The sequence below is a fragment of the Oxyura jamaicensis genome, chromosome 1, assembly GCF_011077185.1.
Source record: "Oxyura jamaicensis isolate SHBP4307 breed ruddy duck chromosome 1, BPBGC_Ojam_1.0, whole genome shotgun sequence".
NCBI classification, from domain to species: Eukaryota; Metazoa; Chordata; class Aves; order Anseriformes; family Anatidae; genus Oxyura; species Oxyura jamaicensis.
Genome location: NC_048893.1, coordinates 175,864,586 through 175,890,941, shown reverse-complemented (window position 1 = coordinate 175,890,941; position 26,356 = coordinate 175,864,586). Strand labels below are relative to the sequence as shown.

Genomic DNA, 26,356 nt, shown 5'->3' with positions numbered 1-26,356 from the left:
TTTTTAAGGAAAATAACTGCCAACAGATAAAGCAGATGGAAACAGAATGAAAACTGAGTCTGCAAAGCAAGAGGGCTGGAGAATTCACAGCACTGTGTTTCCACCTTTCACATTAATGCCCTAGTGATTAAATCATTAATAAAATTGCTTCAGACCACCAAGAATTGCTTCTGAAGCAGATGTACATTAGGACCAGCTTTTATGACCAGCTTCTTTATTACATTTTAAAATATTTGACCTTGTACTTTGCACCAGCATCACTCAGCAATCGTCTGAGCACCGTTCGTCACCTCCAAGTCAAAGGCAGAGAGGAAAGAGTAAGAGTGAGAACATAAGAACAAACTGTTTGGAAACAGGACAGCAGCAAGAAATTAAGGCTTAAGGTATGAAACTACAAGAGTCTGGGAGTCAGCACCTCCATCTCAGGACATCTGCGTGGCCAAGGCAGGCCACTGAATTCCCCTCAGCATCAGGGGAGAGAACCGGGCTTTTCTGAGACGTGGAGGCTAACTGTTTTCCGCTGGCGCATGTTCCTCCACGCTAATTAGAGGAGTTTGATCAGGGGTATGATCCTCATCATGAAGGCACACAAAATGCCTGTCATGTTTTCCATCCAACTCTTCTGCTCTGGAGTCTCGTCTTTTTTTCCTGAGTCCAGGTTCGATAGCGCAGGGCATTTTGAGTGGATCCAGGTCTTGCTGTAAGCTGTACTCTCAAACAGATTTCAGAATCTGGTAAGAAGGTGTTAGCTGCACTATGCCTTTCTCTGCACATGTATCTGCACAAGAAGATGTTTTTGGGGGGGGGAGGTGGGACTGGCAAGTTTGCAAGTGCACTTCTGTGCTCTTGGCATTGTCATGCCTGTCAGTTCTGCAAATAACCCCCCAAGCTCAGCGCAACTCTGACTCACCGGCACCTATAGCCTCTCATAAGGCAAAGACAGGAGGCGTGCGCGGCTGAAGTGCCTGCAGCTGGACACCTGGCTGAGGAAGCGATGACAGCTCACGCTCCTGCTTTGACATCCTGGGCTATTTTCAGCAGTTCCGAGAAGAGGAGAATCGGTGGTGAAAAGCAGGGTGGTGCAGCGACGAGAAAGCTGCTCAGTGCAGACAGGAACTTCGAGGACTGTCAGGCACCCCTGCAAGGGCTGTGCCACACAAAGCCCTCTTCTCGTCTAATAAAGTTACCAACTATGCGTCTTTGGAAAGCTATTTTATTTATCTTGAAAGGAGAGAAACTGATTAGTTGTATAAAATATTATCATACATTTGATGTAAAGCCTTCAGTCTGTCTGAGCAAAAAATACATTGTCACAGTTACGAACTAACAGATCTGTTTGGTACGGGGCTCTGTAATGCTACCCCTGGAGACTCTCACCAAAGGAGCGCTGAGGAACTGCAACTGCTGGAACAGAGCCTAGGGATAGCGGCCCCAACACAACAGACACTATGTTTGCAGAACTGCAAAAAGTGAAAAAATAAACATACGGGTGCTCTTAACGCTTCTGTGCATCTTTCAGGAAGAAAGTTGAAGCCGTATTGAGACTAAAAAAATAGCTCAATTTTATTTTAAAATTCAGTGACAAATCAGGGTGCTGTTTGCAGCATTTTTAGTAGCCCTAGGGTTAGCTTCTGATCAATACCAGAACTATTTTAAAATGTACTACTGTAAGGATTCTAGGTTCAGCTATACAATTTCTAAAGCTACCCAGAGATGTTTTAAGTTGTTACTGTGTAAGGAACAGCAGGCTTTTCTACTATAACTGTACCAATTTAAGTAGCTGCAAAAGTTACATTTCATTAAAAAATGGGTAATTTAAAAGTGGGATCTCATTTACTTATGCAGAAATATTATTTCTTATTTCTTTTTATTTCTACTAGGAAATAAAACAGTCTTTTCTTACCTGGCTATTCTGCAAACCCTTTACCGTTGCAGTATCCAAATCAGTAATTTACAAATACGTTTTAAAAAACAACTTGTTTTTTGGCTACTTGTAACTGTTCACAAGTTGCCTATTAAATTCTGCCTTTTGGGGATCATGAAATTCGGCTTTGTGCAGATGCTGCACTTCTAGATAGCAGGCTATCTGCTCTTACCTGGAACCCAACTTTCGACACAGCTTTCAGCTGCAGGACATAGCTTTTGAGCCTGTTTTTCAACTTATTGGGTTTGGCTACATGTAGCTGAAAATTTGAAGTCACTCCAAGAAAATCCCACGTCACTGATACCTTACACGTACCAGGCACAACGTAGGTCTGTAGTGCTTTTTGTTTTAACTGAGATTTTCCAAGGTAGGAAAGAGCATATCAAGTACTTTGCATATGGGAGTCTTGGGTTCTGGGGCTCATTTAATGTGAAATTCACATTCAATAAAATTCAAACTGGACAGATGGGCAGTGCCCTCTGAAGGAGCGGAGCGAGAGCTGAGAGAGGAAAAATGCAGAACATTCTGTATCTGAGGTATGGATTACTGGTTTCAGTAGTACAACTACATAATGAGTTCACTTTGCTTTCTGGTTCTACTTCTGCAGTGAGATCCTGACCCTGCAAGACTGCTGTGCAGCTTAAGTTAATGGGCATTTCATCTACTGATTATATACAGAGTCAAATCTTTGCAGTGTCTGGCCCCTAATTTTCAGAATTTGCAAATAATGCTTTGAGTTCCGATATTAAAATGAAATCTAAGTAACAAAAATTAGTGCACTTCAAAACATTCTAGCTAACATTTTGCCTTTAGACAGAAAAATTCAATCCAAGGAGACTGAACTGGCTTAAATCGGTAATGTCGCAATAGGAGACTAGGACATTTTCCAAGTCTGTTTTTAAAACCCTCAAAAAATATATAAATTAAATTCAGTGGCTTACATCGGATACATGCTACATCGTAAGGCAAAAGTATCATGAAAAAATATTAAAAAAATAAAAAAGTCGAAATGTTTTCAACTAGCAGTTTGGAATAAAAAGCGACTAAAAAAGCAACTCAGTTAATGAAGGCTGTAAAACAAAAACAATCTAAGAGGGCCTGCCGCGCAGACCCTGGTCCTGAGAAGAATCTCACTTTTCTTCACTGGCTGAGGTATCGTTTCCATCGTTCAGTTTCTGCTTTTGCATTCTTGTTCGAGTGGATGCTACAAAAGAAGAAAGAATGATATTAGCTACTTCCTTCAGAATTATTTTGGATGGGATTAGGAGTTGGACTTTATGATCCTTATGGGTCCCTTCCAACTAGAATCTATGATTCTACTGGATTATTTATTGTAAAAATTAGTCATAACACAAGGAATAGAAGCACACTAGCCTAAGTAACAAACCCTGCACTTTTAAAATAAATGCACAATGTTATTTCAGCAATTCTTGCTCAATTTATTTCACCACCTTACAGAATTCCACCCATTCTCATGGCTATCATATCCTCACTTTTGTCTGTTTTCATCTTTAAGACGAGCAAATGGACTGCTCCATGTAGGGCTCTGCCTTGTCACCAGGCAGACAGAATGGGTTACACGACCCCCACATCCCAGCCCACATAGCAAATTCCCTTTTCCCCCCAGTGACACACGAACACAGCTGGCCATGGAACAGAGCACCCTGTCTTAACCTCCGCCCCAGGCAAACACTGAAGCATTTCCCCTACCCTAAAATAAACGAGAGGTGCCTGGTTCTGCAGTCAGCCCCTGTCCTGATGCACAATCCCACCTAGGTAAGAATTTTTAACAGGCAAATCCACTCAGCTACAGAGCCTGGATTCTACCAGAGAGCGAGAACACCTGGTCAAACCAAGAGCGCTCCTTCTCAGGAGTGGAAAAGAGAAACTCAGATGTGGAAATGGAGCCGCTTTGTTTTTCACAAGCTAGATTTGAATTTTACTTGAAAAACACTTTAAAAAAATGCAAGAAAGGTTGATCTGCAGTAGAAGAAAAGCAGTCTTGGGCATTCAAGCATAAAAGCAACACATAAAATTAGGTACAATTGTCCTGTACATATAATTTTCCTCGACTATACTGCAACGGCCTAAAAAGGTGTTCTGGTCAACTAATGCTGTTGCAATTACTACTGATTTCTACCTGCAAGCTCTCAGTAAAGGATCTGTCATTACAACAAATGGGGAAGCCTTGCCAAACATTTAATTCCACTTGAAAAATTCTAGTACTTAGGAAGACCAACTCATGCTCCTTTTCTTATTCACATGCAATAGCATTTGATAATATTAAACAGCATAGTGCCATAGAAAAGAGCCTTCTGAGGATTTTCACTTAATCACCTCCATTTTTTAAAATTAAGCGTAGCAAATATAAAAAAGCAAGCACAGAAATGCTTTCAATGTTGAACGATGTTTTTATGTGAGTTGACACAAACTATTTTATGTAAGGCACTCACTGCTGACAAGTTACTGAAAAAATAATACTCACTCATTTCTGCAAGCTTTTGTTGGAACTTGGACTCCTGGGGTAGGTGTTTACTGCAGACAGAAAGCATTTGATTAAAGAGAAGTTAAAATATATATTATTTTTTTAAAATTTCATCCTGATAAACCTAACTATAGATCAGTATTAATTAGTTTCAGTGCTATTGCCTTATGTTACAAAGATAAACTATTTTTTTCCTCCAAAATAAACTCATGAGATGCTTGATTTCAACGCTAAGGACAACAGCATGGTTTAGATCTAGCACTCAGCAGAAATATATAGGCATATATATATATATATAGGAAATATATAGAATGTATAGGCACTGGATAAATCCTTGCTTTTGGCATAATGACACCAAGTGTCCTATTAAGAATTATTCTTCCAGCTCTCATATAAAACTTTTGAACTTCCATAGCTATAAATAGACGTTGGGACACATTCTGAAGGCCCTGAGAACCAAATATAGTTTGGTTCAGTTAACCAGAAGACCAAGAACAATCTCTTACCTCCCGTCTGCTTCATCTTGCCCTTCTATATCAAAGCGCAGCCTCTTCAGTGGCTTGGGAGCATCGCTTACTTCGGCGCTGCGTTTTAGCTGTCTCTCACTGTTGCACACCATCTGGTTTATTTTTTGAAACTTTTCAGAAGTCTAAAGTGACACAAAAATAGCGCAAGAATCACCAATAAATCCTGAAACTACTCAGATTTCCCAGATTATCCACTACAATATTACAAGTTCTAAAGCTGCAGCCTAAGAACTCTGCTTTTAAAATGTTCTGCATTTGATTTTAGTCATTGTGAAAGAAGGTAAAGTCTGAATATTTGAAAAAAAAGGTTAATAGTACACCCCCTGTAATCCTTGTGTTTACAAATTCCATGAATTACTACATTAAATTAGAAACACCGGCTGGCTCTACAGCTGTCAGGAGGCACTCTCATTCCTCCAGAAGTTACACGCATTCCAGATCAGACAAAAATTGTAAAACTCACCCCAAACGACTCTCCAATTGACACCAGAATTCTGCCAAATGAAGAAAACAAGTGTTTCAGATTAAGTAACATTCCAGTATGAGACACAAAAACATCCATTAATTTAAGCAGCTTCGCATAAGACATTAACGAGCTCTCTTCCTCTCTGTGCCAACCGCGCAAACCCAAACCGCGCTTTGCCGTGTTCAGATCATTCCTGTTTCCATTAGGGCCAGTGAAAACTCAATTGCCAAACCAACCGTCCCATACAGATAATTAATTAGAAACTGTGGCCTGAAAGAATCAAAGGCCCAGCAGTCCATCCCCTATCGACAGGAGGACACTTCGGTGCTGACTACCTGATGATCATCCCTTCATTAGATAACCTTTAGATGTTTGCTAATCAAACCCATACAAGACTTCAACCTAAAACATACAATAAAGGCACAGTGAGTCGGTTGTACCAGTACTCCCTTGATCCGACTTTGAAAAGCCTACCAGAGATGTGCGCCGGCTTTTAATGGTGAGATGGAAATGCTTTGTACAGACAACATGACTGATTTGCCATCATCCTCATCAGCTAAGAGCTAGTGACCAAGAGTTTGAAGTGTTTAGCTAAGTCAGCTAAATATTCTGAGCCATCTTGCTCCAAAAATTTATTTTCTCCTTAACCAAGTCTAAAAAATTCATTCATCTTTTATGATCCAGAGTCAAAACCAACAAAATTTAAGCAACCAAGCCAAAAAACACATATTGGATGCAACTATTTGGGGAAAAAAAATCTTATATACTAACACAAACTTTTAAGCAGAAAAGATAAAAAAACCACTGGCTATTGATAAACTACACTGTGCAGTTCTCTGGAGTCCCAACAACTTCACTTTGCTCAAAGAAATGGTTGCAACCAACATACCTGGACCTCGGAGTCATCTTCGTGGGAGACTGAAAGCCATCAGAGAATTTGTATGGGCTCTTCAAGGGTGAGATGTAGATGTTATTGCCAGCAGGGACACGCCGAGGAGAAGTGGAAAACTGGTAAGGGCTGCGAGGAATGTGTGGGATAGGTGACAGAGTAGGAGGCTATAAAATAATAAAATAATGATGTTTTATTGTCTATATATTCCTGTTCTATTACGTAAGTAATACGGAGCACAGCTAACACCTTACCCTGTTGGAGGCATACTGCAAAATGTTGGTTTTCAGTTTCTGCATGAACACTAAGTTGTAGAAGACTATAATGGAGTCGTACTGTTCTTCCCTGATAAGAACACGTTTGAAGGTCTGCATAGAGAAAACCACACACAACAAAAGAAAAAAGGAAAAAGATTACATTTGACAAACTCGTAACGCCATTCATAAACTGTGTGGCAGCCTTTGTAACTACCATTTAGAACTTTTTTTTTTTCCCAAACATGTATGAACATCAGTAGAGGTTCCTACTTAATGAAGCAGCACATCCCTTTCTTTACTATGAATGTAGTTAATCAGTACTATAACAATGTTTTCCAAACTTAAGCTCCATTTACTTTCACACATCCAACTGTTATTAAAAAAAAACAAGGCTTTGCTACTCTGATCACCTTGCAAGGCTGAAAACCTCTTCATTACTCACCTGACATGGATAAAACACTTCTTCAGGTCTGGAGACAGAGCTTTAGCCTGTCTGGTTTAGCTGAGACACAAATACATTGAGAAATTCTGCTACTAAAAGGATGCTTACAGCAACTGTTCAATCAACTGTTTTTTCTACTGAAGCAACTTTTTATGTTAGAATCGAGCCTGTAACTTTAATAGGCCTCCCTACGCTTACTTCTTTGAAATATAACCACAATTGCCATTGAAGATATCTACAGAAAGTAATCTCCCCTCAATGGTCAATGGAAGTTAGGTAAATCTAAAGCAACTTAGGTTGCTTTTGAAAAATCCTGTTAGTACTGCATCTGAATCTTTCATCTAGTCTCCAAGTAGAACCATGAACTGTTATTTAGTAACTTGAATTAAAAAGGCAGAATGAAGTTTGCCTTCTGAGAACTGCTAACCTGTTTGTGCAAGATGTTTAAAGAGGCATTTAGTATTGGAGCTAGTTTGCTCATCCCCAAAACCGAGATACAATGAAGCATTTGGAGAGTTCATATTGAACATGAACATACCTAAGCCTGGTTTTTCATTTTATACAGAGAAAAACAAGTAAAAAAAAAATGTTTATCATGTTGTGTAGCATATTAAAGAATTTCCATACCTCTTGGTTTGTATTGGGAAGCTCCTTGTATGCTGAAACTATTATTTTAAATCTAAGATCCACATTTTTTACTTTGCATATGCCATACATGGAACACATCATGATCTATTAAAGAAACAAGAAAAAAAAACAACTGAAAACGCAGCAAATTAATTCAGGCTTTTCATTTCAACTTTTGAAATCCTACTTTTTCTGTGATACTCTACTGTGCTTTCATGTTTTTAAAAAAGAAAGCAATACTGGCTTCAGTGAGAGCAAAAGAAGCTTTGCTACTGACTTTGAAACTTTCCTAATGGCTGTTCTTGAAATAAACAAAAGCAAAAGCTCAGTTTATAAGCTTTCTGTTACTGGCTGTGCTCTGAAAGTCACCGTGCAACTCACCTTCATAAGAACTTTCAGAAAATGTCAACTGCTGTTCCCTCCCTTTCTGTAGGACAATTAACTAATTGCAGCTGGTAATACCTTTTCAAACCCATTTCACAGACTGAAGCTTTAGGGTCCAGTAACAAAACAAAGATCAGTCAAATATTTTGTCTTCCCAAAGAAAATCAGTATTTTCTTACACAAATTAATAGAAAATTTGGTCTCTGTTCATTATTTTGAAAATAGCCATACGTGGTATTTTGAGAATTTCATAGTACTTAGAAACAAACCTGAGATGATCAAAAATACACTTCACTAAGTGCTTAATTTCTGATCAATAGAGAAATAAAAGCCCAGGTGGTAATTTTTAGCAGTTAAAGAATGTGTAAGGAACATTTTGTGCAGGAAAGCCTTTTGAAACATTTTTTTTAGCGTTACCTGGTCCAAGTGTCTGTCTCTCATAAGTTCATATTCATTTTGCAGTGTGTGCTGGAAGAGGGTCCAGATCAAGGGTTCCAGGTCAGGATGTTCAGAGAGAAGCCGAAAGAACAGGGTATGTAATCGAGTATAGGCCAGTAGATACACTTGAGGGATAGAAACGAAAAATAAACTGAAATGGTAATAAGAGGGGTATACAAAATAAGAGGAACATGATGGAGGATGGACAGCAATTAAGTGTTCACCATCTCCCACTACAAGAACTAGGAGCTATCAGACAAACTAGTTAGGTTCAGAAGAAATGGAAGTGGACACGTGGAAGTCCACGCTGTACAATACTGCATGTGTCTGGGTCGATTCAAAAGGTCTGGACAAGCATTTGGGAAATGAATCTACTGAGAGTTATTAAGCAGACATATCACAGAAAGCTCAGGGAAACCCCCAAGCTGGAAAAAGTCAAAGCTCAGAAAAGCATTCAGGGGAAGCATCACATAAGCTTGCCCAGTTCTTGAGCTTTCTGTGACACCTATTTATGGCCACTGTTGGAAAATGGATATTATGATAGACGAACCCTTCATCTAAGCCAACGTGCTCATTCTTACAAACAGCAGATAAGCTTTCAGCTGAAACTTAGTGTGCAGAGTGCACTCATTAACCTGGGCACCATTTTACAATTTCTTTCAATAGCAGTTCAGTTAAGGGTTTGTATGGCCTTTTGCTACATATTTCCATCATTGCCTCTTAAGAATGTTGAGCTCCAAAACCAGATAAATGACCACTTTGCAACTTCAGTAGGTACAGAAGCTACAAACCTTTTTTGTAGAACAGAGAGAGGGAGGTAGATTTTTGTGGTTTCTGTGTCTGAGAGCTTGCAGCTGGCTGAGCATCTGGATTGGAAGTAGCACTGTGAGGGTGTCCAGATGCTTTCTTCTTAGGAGATCTCACAGGAGAAAGATACCTGGAGATTCAACTTCTATTAAGCACTTAACATCACAAGATAAAGGAATTATTTAAAATGAGTAATACTTGCACAAACTCTTCCCTCTCCCGCTACAAGATTAAATGAATTGGGTACTGTAACCTTTATTCCCATATCAAAAATAAAAACTTAAATTATTTATTAAATACTAGCCTGTATTCCTTCTTACTACAGCTCAAAAAAGCAAGAGAAATGTGTTAGTGACAGCACAAAGGAGCTGCACCATCCTTCTCTCCTCCTTCCCCTCCTCTCACAAAACTCGTACCCATCCACTCACTCCACTAACTAACCTCAAGCCAAAACCCAACTAACCTCAAGTCAAAACCATTTTACTGTTAAGGGACTTGTTTATTCCTAGACAAGTAAGGTAACAGTTTGCAATTACAAGTTTGATGGGGCTTGGATTTAAATATTAAGGGAGATAATTAGCTATACATGTCACTAGACACCAAGCATGCATGTCACTTACAGGTCTGCTGCAGTGTGGTTATGTTGGAGAGGCAGATTTAGAGTGGAGGCGGGCTCAGGCTGATCAGTCTGACCTTCTCTCTCTTTCGACTGCTTGATAAGATCAAACAGAGGTGAATCCTAGAAAAATCACAGTAGCAACGCATTACACTGAGAACTGTCATTGGAAAGATTTTATTCCTTCTCTAAAAACAAACTCCAAAATATGCTCCGAAACAGAAGATTAATGCTTAGAAATCCTTCAAAGCACTCATGCTTTGTCCACTAATACCAACCAATTTCAACTATTAAAATACATCAAACATTTTTTCTGTCCAATAGATAGAGGTCAGTTGCAGAGTTCAGATAATGTTGTATTCTAAAGTCTCTTACTGATTCCCATTAAAAAGCCATTCCTGAAGAGAGAAGTAAATGGCACATCGGGTATGAAGACAAAAGGTCGCATTCTCGAAAAACATACGGGTGACTAAAAGGTAACTGATGAAAGAAAGGTACCATGGCTGCCACCATGTCTGCCTAATATTTTACACGTGATAGATAACATACAAAACGCAGTCATAACTCATCTCATTGCACCAGGGACTACTCAGATCTCTGCAATACCATTTTTGGATGTGATTTTCCTAGGGCTACTTTTGGCAAGGGCTATAGTCACTCTGCACGCGTTGAATCTCTGCCCTTATGCCCAATTGGGATCTTAAAGGCAAGTACAGTGACCTGATCCTGCTTTGGTTACCTAGCTTTCAACAGGTAACCATGCTGATGGAGAGGAACTCCACAACATCAATTTGGCACTAAAGGACATATTTAAAGAAAAAAAAAAAGAGTCCACACATTTTGATTTTAGGTCAGTTATCTGGACTTTAGGCAAGGCAGCTGGAACAAGCTTGAACCTACTAAGATCTTCAATTAGGAAGCAATGAAGAGAGGATATAAGCGGAACGTAGATGGTTCTGGCCAAAGTAACTTTAGTACCACTGCTAACAGCGGTAACAAACAGAAATCTTGCAGAAACAGAATCTCAGGCTTCTGCTGTTTGCATGTCACGTACAGGGCAGAATTCTGCTGAGACAGCAAGTCTTCATGGGAAAATAATTAGGCATCAAATTTATACCTAATTTTGAAAACACGGGGTTGCTGGCTTCTGTTTTTTACACTTTCTTTAAACAGGACTCTCATCCTTGAGCTGAATGTTGCCTGCCAAGAAGGCAGCATCAGAAGTCCAGAAGCAACAGAACAGCATCTTACAGAAAACCAGCTGCCTTCTCAGGGTTCAAAGCAGTGCTACTAAAGACAGGACATAAAGTGAAATTCAGCTTTTTCCTCCAAATGGTCTCCTAAAAGCCACAAAAACAGTCAGGTCAATACTTCCTACGTAAAATGTCATCTGTTTGTCCAAGGCCTGTTTGATCCTACAAATACATATATTACTAACAAAATCTGATGTCACAAATGACGAACCTGTACAATAACATATAGGAACACCGCATGCCGTTAAGCAAGCTGAAGGTGATTCTTACCAGTTTTAATAGCATTAAAACCAGCATTAGGACCTCCTTCTTTTAGTCTTATTTCTAAAAGAGCACTTTCCTTCTGAAGTGTGACAACTACAAACTCAGAGCAACAAGATGAGAGTGGCTTGAGATTTACAATTCATCATATTGCGTAATTTTTAAATTAGGATTTGGGCAATACTGAAGCAGTTCCATCCATAACAGAAAAACATCAGTTACTGACTCATAACCACACAGTTATTTCTCCATCATTTCTCAACCAGATCTTGGACTGGCTTGCATCATCCTTCCTTGTATTTAGGAATGCACGTGCTTTCTCACTTGTCTCTTTCAGTGCTGCCCTTAAGGAAAATGAAGACATGACCTTCATTTCTTATTCTTCTGGCCATTTTGCCTGCTCTTCTGTATTATTCCCAACAGTGTCTCACTACGCTCTGAAGAATCCAGGTTTGTGGTTTCTTTCCTAGAGCAATCACTAATTCATTCTGAAAACATCTCTTGATTCCTTGACTAAGAGTTAATCCCACTTCATTTGTTTAACGTTTTAACTACAATGACTGGAAAGCATTTTTTTAAATAAACATAAGTAGAAGAAAAGGGAATTGATAAAGGGTGAGGAAGAGGTCAAGAAATGGAAACAGAAGTCACGGTTTTTGAAGTTAGCACTTGAGACCAGAAGTTCTGGGTCCTCTTCCCAACCCTGCTCCAGTTTTCACTACACCGAGTGTGGTTTTATTAATCACTTCAGTTAATCACAGAACCACAGAATATCCTGAGTTGGAAGGGACCCAAAAGCATAATCGAGTTCAACCCTTGGCTCCACAAAGGAGTGCCCAAAAATCAGACCATGTGCCTGAGAGCACTGTCCAAACACTTCTTCAACTCAGCAGGCTTGGGGCCGTGACCACAGCCCTGGGGAGCCCGTCCCAGTGCCCGACCACCCTCTGGGTGCAGAACCTTTCCCTAACACCCAGCCTGACCCTCCCCTGTCCCAGCTCCATGCCGTTCCCTCGGGTCCTGTCGCTGTCCCCAGAGAGCAGAGCTCAGCGCCTGCCCCTCCGCTCCCCTCGTGCGGGAGCTGCAGGCCGCCATGAGGCCTCCCCTCAGCCTGCTCTGAACAAACCAAGGGGCCTCAGCCCCTCCTTGGGGCACTGATAGCTTTATGCCCTCCTTACCCTGTGGCACCCAGAGCTGCACACAGTGCTGGAGGTGAGGCCGCCCAGCGCAGAGCAGAGCGGGACAATCCCTTCCCTCGCCCGGCTGGCAGTGCTGGGCCTGATGCACCCCAGGGTACGGTTGGCCCTCCTGGCTGCCAGGGCACGCTGCTGGCTCGTGTGCAGCTTGCTGTGACCACAACCCCCAGAGCCCTTTCTGTGGGACTGCTCTTTAGCCTCTCATCATCCAATCTGTACGTATAGCCAGGGTTGTCCCATCCCAGGTGCAGAATCCAGCACTTGTTAAACTTCATGTGGCTGGTGATTGCCCAACCTGCTGATTTGTCAAGATCTCTGCAAGGCCTCTTTAACCTCTAGGGAGTCAGCAGCTCCTCCTAATTTAGTATCATCTGCAAACTTGCTTACTACGCGTTCCAGTCCTGCATACAGACCATTTATAAAAACATTGAAGAAAACTGGCCCCAGAATGGAGCTCGGGAACCCAACCAGTGACTTGCTGCTGGCCTGGTGTAACCGCATATACTACAACTCTTTGGGCTAGATCCATCAGAAAACTGTTCACCCATCGCATTATGCACTTCTCTAGCTGTGTGCAGAAGGATACTGCGAAAGACAGGATCTAAAGTTTTGCTGAAATACACAAGGATTACATCTACTGGCTTCCCTAGGTGGTCATAAAAGGACCATAAAAGGTCAACCTTGTTATAAAAGGAAATTAAGTTTGTTAAGCAGGACTTTCCCCTCGTCAACCTGTGTAGGATGTGACCAGTGACTGCACTGTCTTCCAAGAGTTTTTCAGTAACTCCCAGAATAATCTTCTGCATAATTTCACCAGACACCAAAGTGAAACTGAAAGGCCTGTAATTACAAGGGTCTTCTTTCTTACTCTTCTTGAAAACTGGGATGACATTTGGCAGCTTCAAGCCAACTGGGACTTCCCAAGACTGCTGAAAATAATTGAGAGAGGTCTCGGTGAGATCAGCCAGCTCTCTGGGTACCGTGGGATAAATCCCATCGGGCCCCATATGCATCCAGCTGGACCAGCAAATCCCGTAGAAATTCAGAGCTGGCTATCCCAGGGCCCATCACCAGTGTTAGAGGCGAAGAAGTCATTAAATGTCTGATAATGACAGAATGAGAGGAGACATGGCAGCTTACTGCCTATGAAAGGGATCTGCCGACTTTTAAATGATTTCCTTCTGTCTTTCCTCCTATTTAGTAGCATTAACATTCATCCAATCTCCAGGCAAGTCAATCTGATGCACTACAATAGCAGAAATTTAACATAAAGAAAAAGAATTGGTTTGAGTTGAATCAGCTCAGAATCAAGCAAACCAAGCCAGAGCAAGCATTAAGAACAGACAAGGCAGCAATAACACTAAGGTTGGGAACAAAGTAAGGAAGAGCAGAAAACAGGGAGTACAAGATCTCCCACATTTACTGGAAGCAACCAGTTAAATCAGCTGATTTGCACATGAAACTTTACCCTACAGGAATTTATGAAAAGTGCTGCTTTCCATCAGGTAGATGAAGTACAGTAAGCAAGAACATATTCGTTGCATTGAAAATCTACTTATAGAGACAGAGTAGTAAGACACAGCAAATCCAGTACACCTCCTGCCCCCTCCAAATTCTCGTTGACCTGGTGGTAAAAATAAATAAATACGATGTGTGGCCATAAATGAGTGGTTGTCACATCCCAGCTGGCTTCCAGCAGCAGAGGCTGGCTGGCATGAGCAATGGTGGGATGTGTTAAAGCATAGACTCAACAGGTTACCTTGGGCAAAGCACAGTTACTCATGACCCGACAGCAGAAACTTGGTTAGTAATGGAGCTGCACAGAGCAGGAAAAGGTTATTTAGTTTTTAGACCTGGTGAAATGGAAGGTGAGCATCATGACGATTGTAATTTGCGCTTTATGGTTGAAAGCGCTTTAGGTAAAGCCATCTGTGCTCTTCTCCCAGGGCCATCTACCACTATTACTTGTAGCTTTCCAAATGCACAGCCACATGCGGCAAACAAAAGGTAGGCACTAACTGCACCGACAAAACTGGTGCCTCACAAAAACCCAAGACAATGTTGAAACACAGAGGTGAGTTTTTGCAAATGCACCTAACCTCCACTCTACAAAATAAATCAGCTATTAAGGGCTTAATTATAACCCTGCCTCCTTTATATACATACAAACATGAAAAATACTTGTATTTAGTGAATCTTGAGTGCATTTTGCAGCTTGCAGTCATTTTTCAAGGCCAGAAATTATCCAGAGCTTATCAGTGCTAACTCTGTTCAGCTTCAGTCACACTATTTGGTATTCAACAATCTACCTCTCACTTGAATTAACAAAATATGATGTCAATAACCAGACAGTTACCAGTCCCCAAAGTAAGAGTCAAAAAAAGGAACTTTAACCCCCAGGTCCAGCTTTATCTAGCAGGAACGTTAATCAGTAACTCCTTTCTAAAGTGACATTATTCACACTATCTTTTACAAATTTTATATTGCTTTTCAAAGCTCTTAAGCAGCACTTCAGGTCAACAGGTCACCTCCAATGCATTCCTTTCATGTGAAAGGAGTTTTGCGCAATTTTTACCTTAATGCCAAATGCAGCCATGGAATAAATTTCACTAATAAAACGGGATGCTGCTTTTCGTTTGAGACTTCCACATGGTAGCTAGCAAAGCCCCATTTTAGTGGTGCGAAAAGGGAGAAAATCAAGTAAGGGCCAAGATTTCTCAGGGTCAAATGGCCATTGGCAGAGGAACCAAGAACAAGACAGAAATTTGACTCAGTCCCCTCTCAAATCAAGTATAACTCTGCAAAACCAAACTGTGCATTATTTTGTGGTTAGTTCAGGTCGCCTCTACATGATGCTTCCCTGCGACAATACCTGCACCACAAGCCTTTATGGTCATTTTTTCACAGTCTTCAAGCTCCTTTTCTGGACAAAACACACTGACTTTCTTGTTGGCTGACCTTTATTTGGCTGTGATGAAATACAGGACACACGGGTGCTTCCCAGCTTCCTTTTCTTTATATCAGCTCTGTCCCAACTCCATGTTTAACAGGACTTTGGTTTCCATGAGATTAAATGAACGACCTAAAGCCTTAAATACAGACAACAGCTACCCTGGGGTTTGGGTGTAGCCCACTGATTATAAAGGAAATCCCCAAGCAGCTTTCCTCTCAGGCAGTGTTAACTAGCAGTTTGCAATATTTTAAGATCTGCTTTTCTCTTCATTTTCTACCACTTTGCACTTCCCTTCTTTACAGTAATTTTCTAATCGGTTTTCAGTTATTTCCTCCCCATTATGTATCTTAATACAATGTTTATCGTTAAATTGTGCATCTCAATGCCTAGCAACATTGTGGGGTTTCTTGGTTTTTGATAACTAACACCACCACAAATTACTGAGTCAATCAATACAACACATAACATTAAGGAATGTTTTTATTCATAATATGCTAAGAACGTAGATGTGATTTTGTATGGCAAAATAAAGCTAATTTAGAATTGACAACCTCGGAATGAAAGGACAAAGAGCAGATGGGAGCTATCAACTTCCATTCCTCTTGTCCAGGACAGAATTACATGCTTAGAAAGCTGACTTTGGTTTGCAACTCTATTTTCAGAAACACTGCACGACATATTCACAATTTTGAAATAATTTAGATCTGCCACACCAAGATATACTTCAGTCTACATTTAAAGAGTATTGCCATGAAAAAAAAATGCAAGATTAAGGACTGTTTTAATTTCACATATGTACCTATCTCCTACTATGTGAGCTGTTTATATAAATTATGATCCTATAAGGGCTTGTTATTACAATTTTTTTTAAAGATAACATTAACAGCTGCAGTGTTAGCAGTGTAATTCATTTAAGAATATTGTCAGATCTGCTTTTAACTCCTTAGAGCAACTGTATGTTTAATACAAGTCCTCCTTCTAACTTACGGCTAGTGTAACACTGAACAAAGCGTTGTCATCAAGCTTTGTGATCATCTCCTTTTATCTAAATGCGAAACGGACAAAGGAAAAAAAGAGAAAAAAAAACGATGTTAATTAGTCCTGGTCATCTGAGAGCTATGTTTTAACAGGCTTTTCCTCCTCACACAAAAGACTTGGAAAGTCATAAACTACAAAGAAGGTGACAAGCACACACTGACAGCATTTGCAAATCACGCAAACTCCAATTATTTGAAGTCCTTGACAGAAAGCACATGAACAGCTGATCTGAATGTGGGTGTCCTAGCCCCAAGCCTACTCCGGACTTTCAAGTCCAGTTCTCTCATGTTGCAGATTCTCAGAAAAAAAAAGCATATACTGCACCATAGGAAGAGCAACTATTCTGACACTTTGAACCCCTCATGGGAACTTGGAACTGCTTTAGAGATCCCGCTGTAGATAGTCTCTAGCATACCTATATACATATTAATATGAAACGAAGCATCTCTAATGGGAGAAACTGCTATTTCATATAAAGAGGTAGTTGAAGGCCCAATGAAAAATAAGCTATCTTCAATTAGAGAAGGAAAGTCAGGTTGCCACAAGCCAGGACATGCATCTTAAATTGGTGTTGCTTTAAATAAGGTGGTAAATCCATTATCTTTATAGTTCCTCTCCACTCTCAAAATTGTTCTTCAGAAGATTGCTTTGTATGAACCAGTTCTCTGTTTCACAAGGTTGCTCCGTAAGTGCCCACAGGGCCACCTCAGTGCGGGATATAAGAGCATCACCAAGATATGTTCCCTAGAAATGGAGAAGGATGCATGTGACATCTTCCCTAGAAATTAGAAGGAAGGTGTGAAAAAGAAGAAAAAACTCAAGTGTACCACAGCAAGATGAACAGTTGACAGGCACGATTAGATATCAGGGCTGACAGATGCTTTTGAAGTAGAAATAAAGTCAAGCTAAATTTAGAAAGTGAAACAGGACCCAATCAATCTTCTAGCAATCATTTTTTCTTTGGTTTTTAAATGTTAACCATAAAGATGACAGACCTGTTGTGTTAAGACAGACTAATAGTATTGGTATGTGTAAAAAATACTATGCAGACAGATGATAGTGCTCTACAAATAGGAAAACTACTGACACAGTGATTGCTTTGTACCTCTGTAAACTAATCAGCAGCTGAATGTTGAAGAGAAAAATGAACCATGGGCATCAAGACCATTCCTGTTTGCCAAGGCAGTGAAACTAACTTCTGAAAGAATTGCTTTGAAAGGAGTTTGGAAGAACAGCCTCCAACCAGAACTGTGTCTTTATTTGACTATTTGGTTTAAAGCAGTCAGAACGACCCGGGGAAGACTGCTGCTACATGGCTTGCAGTAGGCTCCTGCATGGCTTTCTTCAGCAGCTTTTCTGCTCACCACTCACCCAACATACACCCCTTTTTATTAAATATATATATGTCTATAGTTACCTAGCAAGCCTTTCAATATTCAGCACATTAAAACTTTAACTACACAACACTCTAAATCAGCATAAGCTAGTATTGCACCAGAAGACACAAGTCTCAAACCCCTCCATCAACCTGCTCTGTCCAACTATCCCCAGCGTGGCTTGGGCAAGCAGAGTTGAGTGGCTGCACGGAGAAGTGGACCAGGAACTGTGTGTTTTTGTTTTTTTTTTTTCCCTGTTCTACTGGTTTTACTTAATTTTGGGCAGGGGATGCTTTAGTTGTACGCTCTGAGGTGCTCTCCTATTTATGGCACCTTACAGGAGTGCTAGTGTCTGCATGTGATCAAATGATGAGACAGAAAGGAGCAGCTGTAGAATGACATGAGACAGCACCTTTCAGTGGCAGCATGAGGCTAGAGCAAGGGAAGTCATGCCTCACAAATCCCAGGATTTCTCTTCTAAAGTAGTGGAAGACATCCATGAGCAGGGTCATCCTGCAGACAGGTGTCCTAGTGTAGTGGTTTTACTTCGGAGGGCAGCTGAGCTCCACCACAGGCCTTCGCTCACTCCCCATCCTCAAAAAGGAAAGGGGGAGAAAATACAACGCAAATGGCTCTAATATTGAGATAAGGATGGGGAGATCACTCAACAATTACCATGACAGGCAAAACAGACTCAGAGTAGGTAGACAGCAAAATTTATTGTCCATTACTAATAGGCTAGAGAAGTGAGAAACCAAGGAAAGAAAAAAGAACTTCATCCCCATCCACTCTCTTCCACCTCCTCCTCTCGAGAGGCACAGGGGAATGGGGCTGCAGTCAGTCCCTGACGCTTTGTCTCTGCCACTTCTTCACCGTCACTCCCTGCCCCTGCTCCATGTGGGGTCTCTCCCATGGGATTTTGGCACCCCCAGACCCCTGCTCCTGCGTGGGCTCCTCTCCACAGGCTGCAGCTGCGGCCCGGGGCCTGCTCCTGCGGGGGCTCTCCATGGGCCGCAGCCTCCTCCAGGCCACATCCACCTGCTCCACCGGGGGCTCCTCCACGGGCTGCAGCGTGGAGATCTGCTCCATGTGGGACCCATGGGCTGCAGGGGGACAGCCTGCTCCACCAGGGGCCTCTCCACAGCCCGCAGGGGAACTGCTGCTGCGTGCCTGGAGCACCTCCTGCCCTCCCTGCTGCACTGACCTGGGGGCTGCACGGCTGTTCCCACTCTTCTCCCCAGCTGCTGTTGCATGGCAATTTTTTTTCCCCCTTCCTAAATCTACTCTCCTAGAGTCACAAACAACAATGCTCATGGCTTGGCTCTGGCCAGCAGTGGGGCCTTTATCTAACATGGGGCAGCTGCTGGATTCTTCTCACAGAAACCACCCCTATGGCCCCCCACTACCAAACCCCTGCCCCTTAAACACACTACACCTGTTCTCCATGAAGGCTTGAAGAGGCTCCTTCAGGAAAGGCTCTTTAGAGAAAGTGCTGCCACAGGGCAGATGGGAAGGCAGTAATTGGCTAAAAGAGAAATATCAAGGGCATGAATAGTCTGTTTTCACTGTGGAGAGAGGTCACCAGTGAAGCTTCACACTCTCTGCTGAGACAGCAGCTGTTTAACTTTCATTACCAATGGGGAAAAGGTGGCAGGACCAGGAAGAAAAGGCTGCTACTAGTAGCACAAAATGCTCAATTTTAAGTGAACCAAACACACTGCCAAAAGATCTCATGATTTTCAGTGACTTGATGATAAAGCCATAGTACTTGATGATAAAAACAAAAATAATGAACAAAAATTACCTTAACTTTGCATTGACTAGGGCTCTGTGATCACTATTATTTTATGAGATATTTAGAGTTAGTGTAATTCTGATAACACCACCTCAATGCTCAGAAGTCAAAGTGTAAAGAATTACTGGGAAAGTAATAAAACAGTTACCATTGTGCCAGGAGAGTAGTAGCCCATGGCAGGAAATGAGGAGCCATTTCTTCTCAGAAAGAGCAGTCAGGCACTGGGACGGGTTGCCCAGGGAGGTGGTGGAGTCACCGTCCCTGGGGGTGTTCAAGGAGAGGTTGGACGTGGTGCTTAGGGACATGATTTAGTGGGTGACACTGGTGGTAGGTGGATGGTTGGACCAGATGATCTTGGAGGGCTTTTCCAGCCTTAATGGTTCTGTGGCTATTCTGCTGGACATCAATGTAAGCGACACTGTAGCCTAGTCCTGCACATACTTTTCCCCACAGCAATTGCCACAGGCCTCTTCCATATGGATCTTTGGTCTGAATGGGCAGTGCTGCTACAAAAACAACCTTATCTGAAGTCATCAGCATGTTTATTGCCTAGCTCCCAATTGCAGCCAGGCTTCAAGTATGACTAATTCTTGGACACACCTTACTTGCCAAGGTTTTTAAGCAAAAGCCAAATGTCTCAAAGACAAATGGGGCTCCTACCAGTTCCCCCCCAACACTCAGCACAAGAATTCGTGTACAATTCATAAACTAAAATCCGCCCAATGTGAGCCGTTGGACTGTCGGAAACGGTGATGCATCATCAGTCAGCAACAAAGTGTCCTGCCAAAAATCTTGAGGTTGAGAATTGTATCAACCACAGTAAGAACACTGCAGGGTGTGAAGACAATTTTTGGAAAGGAAGTTAAGAGATGCTTTAAAGGACCATTACATTAACCGACGGCATGCAAGTATTAAGAACACAATATTTCTACAATTATTATACATGAAAAAGTATTGCACTCCGGAGCAAAATAGCAGTCAAGCGCTTCCTCTCTTCATTATTTTGGAGGTCACAAAGTGCCCATATCAGTAAGGAGATTAAAATTCTGTAATTACTGTAGTAATGACCAGATTGTTAGAGTACCATATCGTGCTAAGTTTGCTCTTCCTGGCCATTTCACTTCTGACTTGCACAGTCACTGTTCCCAGAACAGTTAACCAAGAGTAGCAGTTCCAGGAATTACTTGTCTGAGTACAAGTGCAGACACGACATTCCCCTCGCACCTCTCATCTTCTTCGATCCAGCAAAATACTCTGAGGTGATTACAAAGCAGCATTAAATGTGGATGAAAATAAGCCAGCATAATGGCATGCTGATGAAAACATGCAACTTCAGCCCAAGAGTGAGCCTGTTACCTCGTTTTCCTCGCAGCCTGTGCTGGGACACATACCACAGCACATCAGCTCTGCCTTTGGATGATGCATTCCCAATAAATCATCATACCTAAACCTCTGACTTTGACTAGCTGCTCAAAGCCCAACTGGCAACGTGCATTTTTCATGCAAAAACATTTAACACTAATTTCCTTCAGGTACCAGCAACATGGCATCTCTTTTAGATCTTTGCTTAAAGTCACTAACTCAGTTTCAAGTCTCACTTCTTTCCAGTTTCTCTTTATCTTGACAGATTTAGGCACAACATACCACCAGTAACTCTTAAGCCAGGTAAAGCATTAAGCGTGTTGGGAAACTTTGTGGACAGCAGTTTTTAAAAGCAGGACAGTATCTTTCAACAGAGCTGAGGATTCGATTAATTATGAATTGAACAAAACTGTAGACAACAAATAACCTGCTGAGAACGTAGAGGTCTAGAATGAGCTGCAAATACAGAAAGATTAATCCTCTAGAAAAAGGAGCATTAGCTGGGAAGAGTTACATCTTCTGAAGCCTGTAAGAACAGATTAATGTATGATCCTGAAGAGATTACTGTGAGTGCTCTGCAATATACTTTGTACAGTTTAAGTAGAAGAACAGTTTAAGTAGAAGAAGGAGGCAAAGAAATTGGAGTTCCAAAAGCAACCTGATGTCATGTTTCACATCAAAATACAGCAACACAAGCACAAATACTGTTTTATGCAACAGATTTAAAGACCACTTTTAGAAAATATCTGCAAAAAATTACACAAAACCAAAAAGAAAATAAATTTGTAGCACAATTATCTTACAGCAGACCGTAACAACATTCCGGGCATAAACCCATCCCGTATGATGGCTTTTGGTCTTAATTTGAACCTATACTTCTGTGACCACCATGAGAGAATGGGCAAAGTTTAGTTACCCTAGTCCACACCTAGTCTTTGCTCAGAGCAGACAAAACCTGGCAGTCATCCCATTGTGCTCAGCTTTCAAGGCAGAGGCATAAGCAGAGCTTCTGAGCACCCAGCTGACAGGATTAGCAAGGTGTCTCCAGTTAAACACTGCTGCCTTACAAGCAGTTGGTTAACGATCAGATAAAGTATGATACAATGGAGGTAGGGAGTAGCACGCTAGAAATCAGATTAACATTTTAAAAACTCCTTGGGTTCGACTAGATGACCTTCAGAGGTCTCTTCCAAACCAAACTGTTCTAGGATGCTATTATTAGTCAGTCTTCATTAAGGACACATTGCTCCCAATCTGAAAATAAAAAATTGAGTTTTCACAGTATGAAAATCATCAAAACATCCCCAGACTTCTCAATAACTTGTCTGAGCAGATCTGAAACAAAACCTTGGAAGACACTGGTATCTGTATTCTTGGACGCTGCACCCATTTCACACTTTTTAGTGATTCTGCAGATCTGGTATTTTAACATTTACTTCGTATTTTTCCTGCTGCTTTCTTTGAAAGTTTAACAGCTAACTCAGAAGTGGATATTACACAGTTTGCCACCCAGACTTCTATCTGGTTATTGCTTCACTCTCCCCTCCTCCTCTTGAGGGCAATTTCACTGACCTACAGCATTAATTGGCTTCCTCAGCTACATATAAATGCGGACATCTGTAACAGAAACAATTCTACCATCAGTATATCTACACTAGTTTTTCATAGATTTGAGACAAAAATATAACAGATATTGTCAACACATGAGTATCGCCAAGAAAGGATGGAATCAGAAGTGTCTTGCACTAAAACAGAATCACAGAATGGCTTGGGTTGGAAGGGACCTTAAAGATCACCTAGTTTCATCCCCCCTTCCATGGCCAGGGACCTCTTCCATTACTAGACCAGGTTGCCCAAAGCCCCATCCAACCCGGCCTTGAACACCTCCAGGGATGGGGCATCCACAGCTTCTCTGGACAGCCTGTGCCAGGGCCTCACCACCCTCTGAGTGATGAAGAATTTCTTCCTAATTTCTAACCTATATCTCCCCTCCTTTAGTTTAAAGCCATTCTCCCTTGTCCTATCCCTACACCCCCTGACCAAGAGTCCCTCCCCAGCTTTCCTGTAGGCCCCCTTTAGGCACTGGAAGGCCGCTGTAAGGCCTCCCCGGAGCCTTCTCTTCTCCAGGCTGAACAACCCCAACTCACTCAGCCTGTTTTCATAGGAGATAATCCCCACGATCTTCAGAAACGTGAAAGAAAACTTAATAAAATGCAAAATATACCTGCTTTCATATTTTTTTTTTTTTAAACACAGTAAGATGCAGCCGAACTAGCAAAAGAACACAAAAATCCTAAAAAGAGGCTAAAATTCTTTTTAAAAAATGTGTAAGATCTCAGAGAAGGTCTATGTAGTAAACTACAGATACAGGTGAGGTCACTTGGATCTCAGCAACATTTTTAAGAAGCTTGAACTAACACTTTCCAAAATGGAACCAGTATTACTTTTTAGCAAATAATGTTTAGACATGATATTCAGCACCTTTCCTCACGGCCACAGACAAAAATCTTGCTTTGAAGACTCGATGAAGGAGATCTCTGGAAAAGCAGGCTGGCCGATGGCTGAACATCTCCCCCCAAGTATTTAGAGGGAAACGATGCAGGAAATGACCTATTTATACTGCTTTAAGCACTCGGTTTCCAGTTTGCACCATAAAACCAAGCATAAATGCTTCTCCGTGTAAATACAACAGCCAACTACACAATGTTTGATTGCTTGATGGCATAGGAGACAACTGTTAGTTATTACTTGATATAAAATAAGCTGCTTTCATTCACCATGGCAGTTTGGGGGGTAGTGGGAAGAGTGGTTAGATGCTGCCTTTGGGAATTATTTGACTAGCAAATAACAGATACGCAGAGAGCTGCAGTAGATAGTACCACCAAGTTACTTTGCAAACTCACTTTTTTTTTAAGCTTCCTCGAGGCTGTTAGAAAATAGACTGAGCAATTTATTTTTTCTGAGCTATCTGAATTACAGGAACTAACAGAGTACTGTGTAAAGATAAGTGACTCGACTCGAGCAAAAACATGTTTGTAGACAAAAGTGTCTGAGCGCTGACATACCGAGACAAAAGCAAGTCAGATCATGAGATAAGCCCTGCAGATGGCTGCAAACTACACAAGCCTGTGTTTGGAGCACTCTGAGGGTGACGTCGCAGGGACCTGGGGCAGCTGTATTAGTTGTATTCAAGTTTTTAAATCAACAGTTACAAGAAGGCAAAGACCATATTTTTCCTCTGAAATGCAATACCAGATCCCCCACATCACATTTGCATAGCAAAGCACAAACGTCCCTCCCTATGGGAAGGCTTTGTGCCATGCGGATGTGCAGCGAGGGACCCACACACAGCACCCAGTTTCCTTACATGCAGCCCCGTTGCCCACCCATTCTGAAACCCAAAACCAGACCTGGACTTCAAGACTCCTTGTGGGAAAGGTGAGGACAAGGTGCCTCAGAAGGATGGCCTTGGCAGGGCTCACCAGCACTCAACTAACCAGGGAACCTAGAAGCAAGGCCACCAGCTGAGAGATGGGAGTGGGGATCTTCGGTTTTGGGTACCTGAGTACTGAGGAAACAACCCTCCTTTTATAACAGAATGTATAAATCTAAGCATTAACATACCCTAAAAAATAAATTTCCTGAACAGATTTGATGCTCTTTTTTTTTTTTTGACAATCCAGTACTCCTGGATTAGGAGCAGATGTATTTATAGAGATCAAGAAACTTGCATGGCCTCTGCTCTCTCCTTCCTCTGTGCAACGTTCCTTCCTTGACCATTTATCTTGGGGTTGTATTTCTGTTGGCATCTAATTAAAAACAACAGCGCACACAGAAAAGAATGCTGTGACTTCTGTGACTTTCCCTGAAATAATAAAGCAGTGATGTTATATTACACATGAAGTGCGTGTATCAGCAAAGCTGTACAACTGACTTAGATGACAAGGTATATGAAATTATCAAATGATCAAAAAAATTATGTTTCCCCTGATCTCATTAAATTACAAATACATTGCTGTTTCCACAAAAATACATCAAATTAATCAGTAACAACATGCTTTTTATATTCAAGCTTTCTGGATTTTTTTATTGTGAGAAATTCTCAATCATTTCTAAGCAGAACAAAACCCAGGTTTCAATGTTTCTGATGAAACCACTGCGTTTTACAGGTTTTGTTTTGAGAAAATTTAAGTGTTCTGATCCCAGTTTTACTTCCTGAAGTTTCAGGAAAATGAAATTAGCTTCTAAAGATACTTTTTCATTTGTCCTTTTTGCAAGAAACCTCACTGAAATATCTTCCCACAGAAAGCTTAGATTTTGTGAATGTTTTCCACCACAGAGCATTTCAAACTCTTCCTGTGAGCCTTACGGTCAAGATTCAGTGTCTCTTTTAGCAACTTCAAGATAGGAGCATACTGATCAGGCTTTAGAAGGCATTATACTAATCTTAAACCCTGATCATGCTGTGAACTAACAACGTGTATGATTTAATTCAAATATTTGAGTGCTGTTACTGAGGTTGCATACAACCATGCAGAATTTGGTGCTGTCCGCTTTCTGGGGGCTTGGCAAGTTTGGATGACTTACAAGCATCCTCTCGCCGTAATTAATTTTAAACCACCAGGCATATAGAGGATTCCCAAAATATTTCCCCTTAGCTCTCCAACTCCAGAATGTGTAAAGGTCACACATTATGTAGAGAGCAACGCAATCTGAAGTCTGTTGAATGTTACAGCTTCTCTTATTATTTGCACTTGAAAAAACAACCCCCAACTGCAGCTTAGCCATTTCTCCCAAACCTACCTTTCACATACTTTCTATTTTGCTTATTTCCTAGCAAAAAAAAAAAAGGCATGCTGTTCAATACTGAAGCTCTGCATGTTCAAGCTGTATGGACGTGGAATAAAACTCACCTCTCCCAGGCGCAGAGTCTTTAGCAACACCTATAACCTTTGGCACAGCTACAGCAACAGCAACTAAAAATGAATTCTGACTGACAGGTCTATGCAGAAAGAACAGTGCAGATGCCCTGTTTGAGCACAGCTTGCTCAAATGCATTAAAGGAGCTGTTTCAATCCCTCCTTCAAGTTACACAGATCTCCATACTTTTTTCCCCTCCCAACAGAAGCTGAAAACCATTCTTAAGAAAGGGTGGAGGGCAGAAATGGTTCACCTTTTTAAAAAAATAAATTTTATCAACTTTACTAGAAATGGGAGCTCTGAGAGAATTACCTTAAAAGAAGCAAACTTTCCAAGAAAT

The 26,356-nt window shown here is 41.3% G+C and overlaps 1 protein-coding gene across 1 annotated transcript in view; it reads right to left on the bottom strand.

Moving 5' to 3' along the window:
* Nucleotides 1-1,195: 1,195 nt before the first annotated feature.
* Nucleotides 1,196-26,356, bottom strand: part of RB1 (RB transcriptional corepressor 1) — an 81,739-nt gene continuing 56,578 nt past the window's right edge. Inside the window, exons 18-27 of the mRNA XM_035323048.1 lie at nt 9,867-9,985; nt 9,231-9,376; nt 8,419-8,564; nt 7,618-7,722; nt 6,546-6,659; nt 6,292-6,458; nt 5,400-5,430; nt 4,916-5,058; nt 4,410-4,459; nt 1,196-3,128 (exon numbers count right to left, since the gene is read on the bottom strand). Coding sequence (XP_035178939.1) covers nt 3,055-3,128; nt 4,410-4,459; nt 4,916-5,058; nt 5,400-5,430; nt 6,292-6,458; nt 6,546-6,659; nt 7,618-7,722; nt 8,419-8,564; nt 9,231-9,376; nt 9,867-9,985 — 1,095 coding nt within the window. The 3' untranslated portion in view covers nt 1,196-3,054. The remainder of the gene's footprint in view (nt 3,129-4,409; nt 4,460-4,915; nt 5,059-5,399; nt 5,431-6,291; nt 6,459-6,545; nt 6,660-7,617; nt 7,723-8,418; nt 8,565-9,230; nt 9,377-9,866; nt 9,986-26,356) is intronic.